This window comes from Talpa europaea, assembly GCF_964194135.1.
Source record: "Talpa europaea genome assembly, chromosome: 2".
In the NCBI taxonomy this organism is placed as follows: domain Eukaryota; kingdom Metazoa; phylum Chordata; class Mammalia; order Eulipotyphla; family Talpidae; genus Talpa; species Talpa europaea.
Window position 1 is genome coordinate 143,799,918 of NC_140068.1, and position 11,654 is coordinate 143,811,571.

General features: G+C 43.0%; 1 protein-coding gene across 2 annotated transcripts; it reads left to right on the plus strand.

The window, feature by feature from the left end:
• Nucleotides 1-1,802: 1,802 nt before the first annotated feature.
• On the plus strand, nucleotides 1,803-9,865 carry LOC311185982 (uncharacterized protein C6orf62 homolog; the record flags this gene model as incomplete). 2 transcript variants are annotated; one of them, XM_084256867.1, is made up of 5 exons in its annotated part: nucleotides 1,803-1,844; nucleotides 4,575-4,751; nucleotides 5,557-5,679; nucleotides 6,930-7,064; nucleotides 9,740-9,865. In XM_084256867.1, the coding sequence occupies 5 exons, from the start codon at nucleotides 1,803-1,805 to the stop codon at nucleotides 9,863-9,865; spliced, it is 603 nt and encodes a 200-aa protein (XP_084112993.1). The 2 variants fall into 2 exon arrangements, with proteins under 2 accessions (XP_084112993.1, XP_084112992.1); XM_084256866.1 differs by lacking the exon at nucleotides 1,803-1,844 and adding an exon at nucleotides 3,005-3,133.
• Between the last annotated feature and the right edge of the window lie 1,789 nt (nucleotides 9,866-11,654).

Here is an 11,654-nt window from a genome sequence, read left to right on the forward strand (position 1 = left end):
CGACAGGGCCTGTTCCGAGTGGGGTGCACTTTGTCCTCGCAGTGGGGAGCAAGAGCCCCAGGGGCAGATGCCACCGCTCAGAGGGCGTCTTTGACCTTGCTGGGCGCTCACAGGTCGCCCTCCCGGGCTGCGCACGTGGCGAGGTGGGGCCGGGGCCACGTGGGACCGACGTGACGCGCTGCGCCGCGCGCCGCGCCCATTCCCGGAACTGGAGCGAAGTCTCAGCGGGTCGCCGCGCAACAGCGCGGGGCCTGGCCCCCCGGGAGGTGACCGGTAGTGGGTCGGGAACCCAGCAAAGCCAAGTGAAAGGAGACCCTTCATCTTTCCTTTTCGCTCTACACCCCGCCCCCACCTTGGCCCGCTCCCCGCCCCCCGCTTCCGGGCCCCGCCCGCCCGCCCGGCTCCGGGGCTCCACTCCAGCCCGCGTCCAGCCGACTCAGCGACAGAGAAGCGACTCGATCCGGGTGCTTTTCAGGGCGGCCCAAGGGCGTGGTTTTATGACGACACAGGGGGGCGGGGCGAGCGCCCAACTCTGGAGCCGGGGACCTCCTGACCGAGGGGGCGGGAGAGTGTGGGTTGGGCCTTTCCACGCCCCATGGGAACCCCATGCCGGACAAGAGGGGAGTAACTCTTCTCAAACTCCTCTGTGACGAGAATAACCGCAACTACAACAGCCCAGCTTCCAAGGCGCCCCCTCGCCATAACCCATTCTTCCTCTTCCCTCGGCTCTTCTCCGCTCCCTCCTTGCCCACCACGCCCCCTCCCCGCCTCCTGTTGGCTCACCCCCCTCCCGTCCGCGCGGATGGTAGCGTCCGCGGGGCGCGCAGGCGCAGAGGGCCCGGGGCGGCGCCGGAGGGGGGCGGGTGACGCAGCGGCCGTCGCTGCCATTTTAAGTTGTTTGTTCTCGCTCGTCTCCTCAAACGCGACTCTGCCCCGGACCCGGGAGGCGCCCGAGGCCGCCGCCGACGCCGCCGCTTCCGCAGCCGCCGTGGGGGGGACGAGTGCCGCCGCGGACGCTCAGCAGCAGCAGCTTGGCTTCGCCCCCTCCGGGTCTCCTCGGCCTCCTTCCCGGCGAGCCGGCGAGACGCGCGAGCCGATGCTTGAACTGAAATAACTCCTCGGGGGGCGCCTCCGTGACTGACCCGTAGCCAGGGCTCCCCTCCCGCCCGCCCCTCCTCTCCGCCCGCCTCTCCTCTTCTCTTTCTCGTCGCCGCCGCCGCGTCCTTCCGTCCGCGCCGCCGCCGGGGCGCCGAGCCAGACTATGGGTCCCAGGTGGGGGCTGAGCGGCGGCCGCAGCGCGGGCGGCCCGGTCCCAGTGCGCGCCGCAGCGGGCCTGGAGGGGCGCGGGTGGCTGGTGGTTTTCTCTTGACATGGCTCCCGCCCGTGCCGCGCGCTGCGCCCCCGCCGCCTGTTCCGCCGCCGCCACCGCTGCGCCCGCCGGCTGCGGCTAGAGGGCCCCGCCCGAGTCGTCCGCGCGCCCCGGTCTCCGCGGGTCCGGGAGGGCCCTGCCCCGCACCCGCTCCCCGCCCCGGCCGCCCCTTCGGGGAGCCCGCCCGCGACCCCGCCCGGAGCCGTGCACACTCGGGAGCCATGGGCTGGTGGGCGCGCGAGCGAGCTTAGCCCGGCCCGGCGCTGCGTGGCTTCGTGGCTCCGCGTCCCCGGGGGTGGGGCGGGCGCGCTCTGTCTGGAAAGCGGTGACTAGTAACACGACTGTTCTCTCTTCTCCCCCCCCCCCACCCCGGCCCTCCCCCTTTGCCCTCTCCCGCCGCCTCTACCCGGGCGGGAACGGGTGCCACGATGCAATGAGTGAGAGCCCGCGCGATCCGGTGTCTCCCGTGGTGCGAGTGAGTCGCTGCCGCTGAAGGCGCGGGGTGGGGGCGCCGCCAGGGCCCGGGCCATGCGCTCGAGAAGATAAGCCGCTCTCCCCACCACCTGGACGGGGCAGCCGCGCGGGGAGGGGTCCCTGGGGGATGTAGAGCTCCTTGCCGGGCTGGGGGTGCTGGGATCCCGGGCGTCGATCAGGTCTGACCCCGCCGCCGGAGTCATTGCCGTCTTCTAGACACCCCCCCTCCCCCCCGCCCTCGGCCATCATGGTTCTCCTTGGCCGCCGCGCTAGCAGCCGCCTGAGGGTGAAAATGTGGGTGATGGGGAAGTTGGTAATGACTCCGCTGTTTTTTCTCATGGCTCCTTTGGGCAACAGCTGCCCGCCCCCGGTATACACTGTAGTTGATTGCAGGGAAACCCTGGACCTCTCCCCTTCCTTCTCGGCCGATTTTGCACTTTCCTCTTTGCTCACCACCACGTGTAATCAATAACAAGCACTGACGATACATAGCAATAGTGAAATCTGAAATAACTAAGAATTAATTAGGTACTGCAGCCATGGGTCTGGCTGGGTAAAATCCAATTGAATATTTCAGTTTCATTCACCTACCCTGTTTTTGGTGTATTTTTGGTTTTTTTGGGGAGGGGGGGGTTTGGTGGTTATTTTTTCCTTTTGATATTTGGTCAACAAGGATCACCCCTCCCCCGCCCTCTTCCTTTTCGTAATCCAGTCTCCAAAAAGAGGGGGGAAAATCCGGATGGATTTTGAGGATTGGACTGGTGTCAGCTGTGTTTTATTGCACACCTAAATCCTGATAATAGGCTTATCGTTTTCCCTCAGAGCCTTTATTTTGGCAGTTAAACCAGATGTGTTCTCCAAAAAGTTAGTTCAAGTATTTTCTCCTCTTCCTTTCCTTCTCTTCCTCTTCCCCATCCACCCCCAAACGTTATTGTCCAAACATGACTGGACAGCAGCTTTTGTTTCTTGACCCTGTAATATGACAGTCTGCTAATATTGCCAGAAGGTGGTTTTTGGGTTACAGTCGTGATTTTAGCTATTCAATCATATTAGCAGGAAAAAAAAAAAAATGACTTGTTTCTGTTGTACTTGAGTCTTAAGAAAAAGTGCCCATAGTTTAGTGACAATTTCCAAAGGCTTTAGTACCACCTGTATTTCAAAATGGGGGACCCAAACTCCCGGAAGAAGCAAGCTCTGAACAGACTACGTGCTCAGCTTAGAAAGAAAAAAGAATCTCTAGCTGACCAGTTTGACTTCAAGATGTATATTGCCTTTGTATTCAAGGAGAAGGTAATTTAAAGTTCTTAATGTGAATTAGCACAAGTGATTTTTGTAAGTGTGTAATATCTGTTAAATAATTGAATATTAGGTTAAGTAGTGCTTGAGAAAGCGAGCAGTAACTTTCAAGGGAAGTGTCTCTACCTAGCAGTTGCAGAGTAACTATGGAAAACTTGAGTACTAACTGGTTTGGAAATAGGTGATCAGGTTGTAGAACTTTCATTTGTTTTACAATAAATTTCATTATCCCAACAATGGGAGAACCTTATTAAATGTGAAGGTTTCTGTAAAGTATAGGCAGAACGTTTAAAAATGGTTAGAATCAAAATGTTTACATGCTAAACTTAGTCTTTGATGTAGGTACCTTTTACTTACGGTGTGTTTAGTGAAACAGAACACTACTTAATACTGTAGCGGTTAATTCGTGTTTAGAAGTACAATTTATTAAAATTCTAATGAAGCCAAAAAGGAAGTTTACCTTTTTTGTTGGTCTCAATCAGAATTACTCCGACAGTTAAATACAGCAAATGATAAGCCGGGAGTAGTCAAGGAGAGTGATAACTTTTTGCAATTTAAAGTAATGGACAGGTCTGTTTGAAATGAGATTAGGTTTGCTAGAAGGAAATACTGCTTTCATTTTTGCATGCAAATTGTGAGCTACTTCAGATAAGAGGTGTAATCTAGTGTGGCACCTAGTTAATATTTGGGATTTTCCATGGTTATTACCACCCTCCCCCTTAAGAAAGCACTTAACTGCTAGAGTATAGCATTACAAAGTGATTTCAAAAGTAGTTTTTTTGGGTAACTGTTTTAAGATTAGCAGTACCAGGGGTTTGCTTTTTCGTTTTTTGTTTATAACTTTAGAATTGATAAAATATGATTTTAGTTGTCAGTGTTATAGGCTCATGAGAAATAAATTCAAGGTAATAGTGAGACTAGACCTTTGTATTTAATCTATGAGATGCCTCAGATTTTACTATTCTTAATGCCTATGAAAACCTGTTTTTAGTTTGTGAATGGATGTTCATAGGATGTCCAGGCATTTGTCTTGTATAGTTTATGAATTTTAGAACCTAAATTGATGATAAGCATTTGGTCTTAACTAAATTTGAAACTCAGTTTGGTTGATGCACTTGTTTTCCTTTCAGGTATTGACATAGTTACATAAAAATACCAGAGAGAATAATGGAAATTGATCTTTTAAGGAAGTACTTGATAAGGATACCATAATGCTATAAAGTTGGCAGTTAACATTCTTATAAGAGCCTTTTTTTGTGTGGTTTGGGGAAGAACACAAAGATCTTATCTGAAAATCTGTGTTTTTAGTACAAAGATTATCCATCAGTTAATACTCTTGCTGAGTTAGAATTAAGTTTTATGACATTGTAATATGAACCGGGTGTTAAAAGACTGCTACCAGCGCATTAATAGACTTTTTTTTTTTTCCTTTCAGAAGAAAAAATCAGCACTTTTTGAAGTGTCTGAGGTTATACCAGTCATGACAAATAATTATGAAGAAAATATCCTGAAAGGTGTGCGAGATTCCAGCTATTCCTTGGAAAGTTCCATAGAGCTTTTACAGAAGGATGTGGTACAGCTCCATGCTCCTCGATACCAGTCGATGAGAAGGGTGAGTTCTATTTGTAAGTTTGTATTTGGTAACTTGTGAGTTATTCTTGAGTTACCCACTCTTACTCCCCGATGGGTAGTAAGCAAGCCATCATCAGGAATCCGTTAGAAGTTTAATTCAAATAAAACATACGGATCACTTTCTGGGTAGTCTGATTGTGATATGCATTACTGCTGAGAATAAAGTAGAAGGTGGTATTGCCAACAACTTTTTCTAAACTTCTGCAGCTCATTGGAAATAACTTGGCATATGGGAAGAAGAGAGCGTGATAGTTAGTAGGGGTGGGGAAAGGCTTTTGATAAAATCGTGTACTGGAAAGAGGGCGATTGGCCTTGGAGAATTAATATGCTGGACTATGTATAAGAGGAACAAGAAGACAAAGTCGTTTTCTGCCAGCATATAACAAAAATAGCATCTCAGTAGTCATAAGGTAGTGATTCCTGTTAAAACTTTCAGGACGCCTTTGTATTGGTTCTGATTTTGAAGAGTGGAGATGAAAGTGCAGGGGCTTACTTTAAAAAAAAAAAAAGGCAAGATCAGAGCATTTGGAGTTTTCATCAACCATATACTGATAAACTTGAGTCTTGATGAGAGGAGCTTTGGGCTGAGACTGAATGTGGACTCAGCAAGATAAACGAAGTCAGTTCTGAGCTATTCACCTAGTATACAGTCCTGCTGTCCCCTTTTAAGGTATGAAGTGATGTAGTGGATCTTTTGTTCTTGTGAAATGTTTCTGTAGTCGAACTGTAGTTAGTGATGTTGCTTTGTGTCTTTGAAAGTAATTTTTTTTTTGGTCACTTTATAGGATGTGATTGGCTGTACTCAGGAGATGGATTTCATTCTTTGGCCTCGGAATGATATTGAAAAAATTGTCTGTCTCCTGTTTTCTAGGTGGAAGGAATCTGATGAGCCTTTTAGGCCTGTTCAGGTATTTTATTCTAAAATAAATGTGGTAAGCACTTCCAAAGTGAAGACTAGAATTGGGTGTAACTGAAATTCTTTGGGATTATGCTTTCTCCTAAGTTTTCCATGAATCCCTCTAGTCTTGTAAATATTGTAAGGCAGAGTAGAAAGCATTTGCCTCATAGAATCTCTTGAGAATGGGGTGGATCTAACTCTGGCCAATCAATGTGCCTTTGAAATTAAAGCCAAAGAAAATCTAAGGTGAACCTTTGTTGACAAGTGGTGACAGGGGTCCTATGGATGAACTGACGGTGCTCTCTTGCCCTGTACCACACATTCCTGAAATAATATATACTGAAGTAATTATCTGAGTTCTCAAGAGCAGTAAGAAGCCCCTGCCGAGAAGTTGATGCCTTATATATATAAAAGTGTTATCAGCAGAAGAATGGATTTAGTAGTGGTTCCAAAATGACCCTCAGTATCTCGGCTAGCTCTTGTCATTTGACGTACTTGACCATTTCTAGTATTAAGGGCATTTACCCATGTGTTGATGATCCTAGTTTGTAGTATAGTTACATGCCTAGAATAAAGTAAAACTAGGTAGATCTACTGAAATGTTAATTATGGTCAGTTCTCGGTTAGGTATAGCTAATTCTCCTTTTTTATACGTATATATATGTCCATAATTCCCTGCAGTCAGCATGCTTTCATAATCAGAAAAATGACCTTTAAAGATGCAAGTCTATTAAATATTAAAGAAGTTAATTGTTTATGAATATGAAAATTATTACATTATCCATTACCATGAAGTATGGTGCTGTTGTATGTGATAAACAAGTTGGTGTACTCACTATGCTGTGTCCTATCTAAATGTTGTAACTGTCAGCTCAAATAAGTGAGCATTCCTGTTTCTAAGATAAATTTGTTGATAATAAGTTGTAAAGATATTCCATAGGCTAAAAGTCCAAGTATCATTGTTGTTTTTTAATAGAAATTATCTAACATCAGTGTGCTGAAGAATATAAGTTGAAAATAAAAGGCAGGAAGACAGGAGTGAAAATGGCAAATTTATAGTGATCAGAGTGGATTTTATACCTCAACTGTTAGGTGTTACTGAAGGGACTGAATTTTAAATTGTACTACATTAATTTAAATTTAAGTAGCTGTTACTGGCTATCATATTAGACAATGCACATGGTTATAAATATGGTGCAATGGATGTTTCAGGAAATGTGACGTTTATAGTACATATAAATGTTTGTATTTCTTAATTAGGCCAAATTTGAGTTTCATCACGGTGACTATGAAAAACAGTTTCTGCATGTACTGAGCCGCAAGGATAAGACTGGAATTGTTGTCAACAATCCCAACCAGTCAGTGTTTCTCTTTATTGACAGACAGCACTTGCAGGTAAACATTTTTTAATTTTCCAAAACTACTGATGGTTTTTTTTTTTTTTTACAAACATGCGATTATTTAAAACATTTGTTTCCCTTTTCTATATAAATACTTAATGTTTTACCTCCTCAACACTGCATTATTTTTCAAGTTACTTAACTGCTTATTTTTTAAGATTTATTTGTTTTATGCATACAAGAACTGGGGTGTAAGCCAGAGGTGGGGGGGGGTGAGAGGATTCACCAGAGACAGAGTGGGGAGCAGAACAGGCAGATCTACTGAAATTCACTTTCTAGGAGAGCAGCGGGCGAGGCAGGAGAAGTCTGCTGCGCCACGTGGGAAGCTCCCTGGCTGGGGATTAAACTTGTGCGGCAGTGGCTGCGGCGAACTCCGTAGGTTGCGTCTCAACCCCTTGTGCCACCAGGGAAGCCCTCAAAGTCTGCATTTTGAACAAAATCCTTGGGTGATTCATAACACGTATGTTGAGCACTGGCCTCAACCTTTTAAATCAAAACCTATAAAAAGGTCCTGAGGCACCTCTGTAGTTAGATGCAGGTGTTTTCAAATAAGCAATTCCAGTTTGAAGTAGCAATTCAGGTATTGCCAATTTTTACTCTGAAACATTTATTTTCATCAACCTGAGTATCTGCACATAGAATTCATAGTCCTTTGTTATTAATCATTAAAAAATTGCACCAGTCTGACTTACCATTTGTTCAACAAATAATTCCTACTAAGTGCCCACCACTGTGTAGCCATGAAAAACAGAAAAATTTTGGCCTTATGGATTCACATTCCGTTGTGAATTACCTTTCATAAATAATCAAAATAGTTAACAAATGCTAAGAGGAGGGGGGATGGGGAGTGATAATATAAACTGTTGGATGGGAATTCTTAGATGGTGTCACCAGAGAAAGCCTCCCTGAGGTGATCCTAGTAAAGACTGAGTATTTATGCTATTAATTGCATTATAGAACATGTTAATTTTTATGAGTCTCGTGTGCAAGGTAATAAAAAATATAAAGGTGACTCATACTGCTACCTTTACAAGCTGACAGATTGGCAAGATTATACATTTACTTTCTATGTTCTGAGAGGTTAAGTAATTATGGTATGGGTACAGATATAAAGGGACTGGGAATTATAGAAGAAAGTTAATTTCACTGGTGACATTTGATTAACCTAACAGACAAGCTGTGTAATTTCAGATTTTTTTTGTTTTTTTCCATTTTAACTTCGTCCTCCTGGTACACTTTAAGTTGACTTGTTTTTGGTTTTTAATTACAAGTATAATGTACTTTCATTTATGTCTTGAGAAAATGCGATATAACAGGTTATTGACTTACATTGAAGTCACAGCAGATTTTCAGTCTTAGGAAAGTTACTGATTTATATACTAGCGTAGACTTAATTTTCATATGAATATTGTGAGAATAGTAATACTATATAGAAATGACTGGTGACTTGAAGGGGAGTTACTTTGCTAAAGAAGAAGTAATTCGTCTATTAAATATCGTCAGATGATTTCTATGTTTTATGAAGCAAACAGCTTAAGCCTTTCAATGAGAAGAAAATTTTAAGCTCCTAAGGTAAATTGGGGTTGTAGTTAAAGTAACCAGCAGTTTAGTTTCCCTGCATGTCCTGATTGTAGTACCGAGAAGCCCCCAGTCCTGGGCTGTCTGGGATGGTTGGTCACCCTAGTCCTTCCAACTGTCTTCTGACATACAGATCTTACTACTCCTGTTTTATAATAGCTAAGAAAATCAAGAAATTAATTGGCCTAATCATAATCAAGCAGATATTTTGTGCCCTGTATCGTTTAAGATAAACCACAGGAGAATTTTGAATGGACAGGTGGTAGAGAATCATGTACCCGGAGTCTGGATTCTAATATAGATGCAGCCACTATGTGATCTTAGACAGTTACTTCTCTGAGCATGTTTTCTGTTAATTGAATAAAAGATATTCATAGGGATGCTGTAACATTTAAAATGAAAAGAAAAAAATGTGTGTGTATAAGTTCATTTACATATGGATTGCTCTAGGCATGGCAAAGGCAGGGTTTTTTGGGCCTGTCATAGAGGTGACATCTTGAAAACAAGATTGACTTTTGAAGAAGGTCTGGGTTCAGATTTTCACATTACTTGCAGTTATTTGTGAAAACACCTACCTTGTTTGCTAGAAGGTGTTAAAATAGTAACTGCTACTTGAAAGAAGTAGCTTGATTTGCTTATACTTTGATTTCTAGTACTTGAAGCTTTTATTCTGCATGAATTCTTTTTTTTTTAAAGAGTTATTTATTTATGCATACAAAAGCTGGGGTACAGGCCAGAGATGTGGGGGAAGGGGGATGAGAGGATTCACCAGAGACAGAGTGGGGAACAGAATAGGCAGATTGACTGAAGTACACTGCTGAGGGGAGCAGCGGGCCAGACAGGAGAGGTCTGCTGCGCCATCTGCATGAATTCTTTAAACTTAACTCAGTTTTTATCCTGCCATTGTTTTCCTGTATTTTGTATGGTGAGATTCTGTCTTCTTCAATAGAACAACAGTTTGTTCACTGACCCTATGAGCTTTATTACTGTGTCCATAAGTGGGTTAAGCTTAAATTGTGGGAGATTGGTTTCATGTGGCACTTGATCAGTTACATTAAAGTCTTAAGAATATTAAAATTTTTCCCCTTTTAGACTCCAAAAAACAAAGCTACAATCTTCAAGTTATGCAGCATCTGCCTCTACCTGCCACAGGAACAGCTTACCCACTGGGCAGTTGGCACCATAGAGGATCACCTCCATCCTTATATGCCAGAATAGAGTACTGACCAGCAAAATGGAGAAGATCAGAGTGCAGCAGCAATGTTTTTATTGTTTTCTTACCACTTTATTCTTTCAGAGTTTAAAGAAAATGGACTCATGCACAGAACACTATGCATTTTGAAACTTGTTCATCCTGGATTTTTTTTTTTTTTTTTTAAATCATTTGTATCTCAGAACTTAAAAAAAAAAATCTGATGTCTTCTGCACGGACTGTGTGAAAGAAGATGCTTTGCATATTTGCTGCACTGCATCAGCATCTTAACTAAAAATGTGAAATGAAAGGACTATTGTACACTGAAATGCTTAAATGTATCTTAAAGCACAAGGTGACACTTGTTTTTGATGGTCTTTCCATTTGTGCTGGTTTTTCCTCTGACATCTGTCATCAGTATTTGGAGGGTAAGAAATAAATGTAACAGGCATAAATAACATTTTAAAAACTTAATAGCTTTGCTATATCACCGTTGATCCAGAACACTGTCACATTCTAATGACCAGAAGTGGTTGTTAAAAAAGAATGAAAATACAACCATGGGAAAGAAATCTTAGATAAAAAGCATCTCATTGTAGGCATACTTGCCTCATTTTACTGGGCCATGTTTGTTTCCTGGTACTCATATGTATTTTATTTCTAGATCTCTTTCCCCAAGTTGCTGTTATAAAAGTATTCTGCTGAGTGGATACAGTTAACCACATTAAGGCAGATCTGGAGTCTGAAGTAGCTTAAAGCAGCTATAAAACTGAGAAATACATTCATAGCTGCAGAAACCGTAATAGGTAGAGGACTTTCCTTTTTTGTTTTGTTTTGTTTTTTGGTTTTAAGGAGAAGAGATTTTTATTACAAAGAAAAATTCCAGTGAATTGTGCAGAAATACTGGTTTCTACACCATCCTAAAGAACAACAACTTAGGGTTTTTTGGAGTAGAAAAAAGTTATTAAAGGTTGGAATCTTAAATTGTGAAAACCACCGTTGAGTGTCAAAGGTCTAAAAGCAGAACTCATTTGTGCAATGAACATAAGGAAAGACTACTGTATAGTTTTTGTTGTTTTTTTTTTTTTTTCTTTTAAATGAAGAAAAGCTTTGCTTAAGGGTTGCATACTTTTATTCGAGTAAATCTGAATGATCCTACTCCTTTGGAGTAAAACTTAGTGCTTACCAGTTTCCAATTGTATTTAGCTTCTGGTTGGAATATGAAAACCTAAATAAAATAGGTGAAAGTTCCCTGACTATTCAGGTGAATACACAAGACTTTGAAGCAGTAAATTTTTTTTTTTCCCGTCCTTGGGGAGGTATTACTGATGACTTAAGGGGTTACTCTGTAGTCCATGGCGCAATAAATACAGAAGGGGGGAAATGGCGGTTGGGTTTGTAATTTCAACAAACGGAATCAAGGACATTTTGTCTTCATTTCGAGAAGAAAATGTATGCTTCACTTCAAATGCTTTCATGTGTTTTCTGATCAACTGAAAATTAGTCTATTTGAAATGAATTTATTAGGTCAGATGGTTTCAGACTCTAGTCTTCCCTAATTTACCTCATGTGTAGGGAGGATTTAAACGTAGGCTGGCTGGCTCTAGAGACCAATTTCTTAAATGTTCTATACTGAATTACACTTGTTATGCTTTACATTTTTATTTTAGAATAATTTGGGAAAGTAATGCAGAAAGCTTTAGAACCTTTACCCACATTCAGCCTTGTAAACATTTTGTCAGTTTTTTCTGTCTACATATAGGCATATGTATTTCCTGAACCGTTTGAGAGTTTGGCGTATATATCACAGATGCA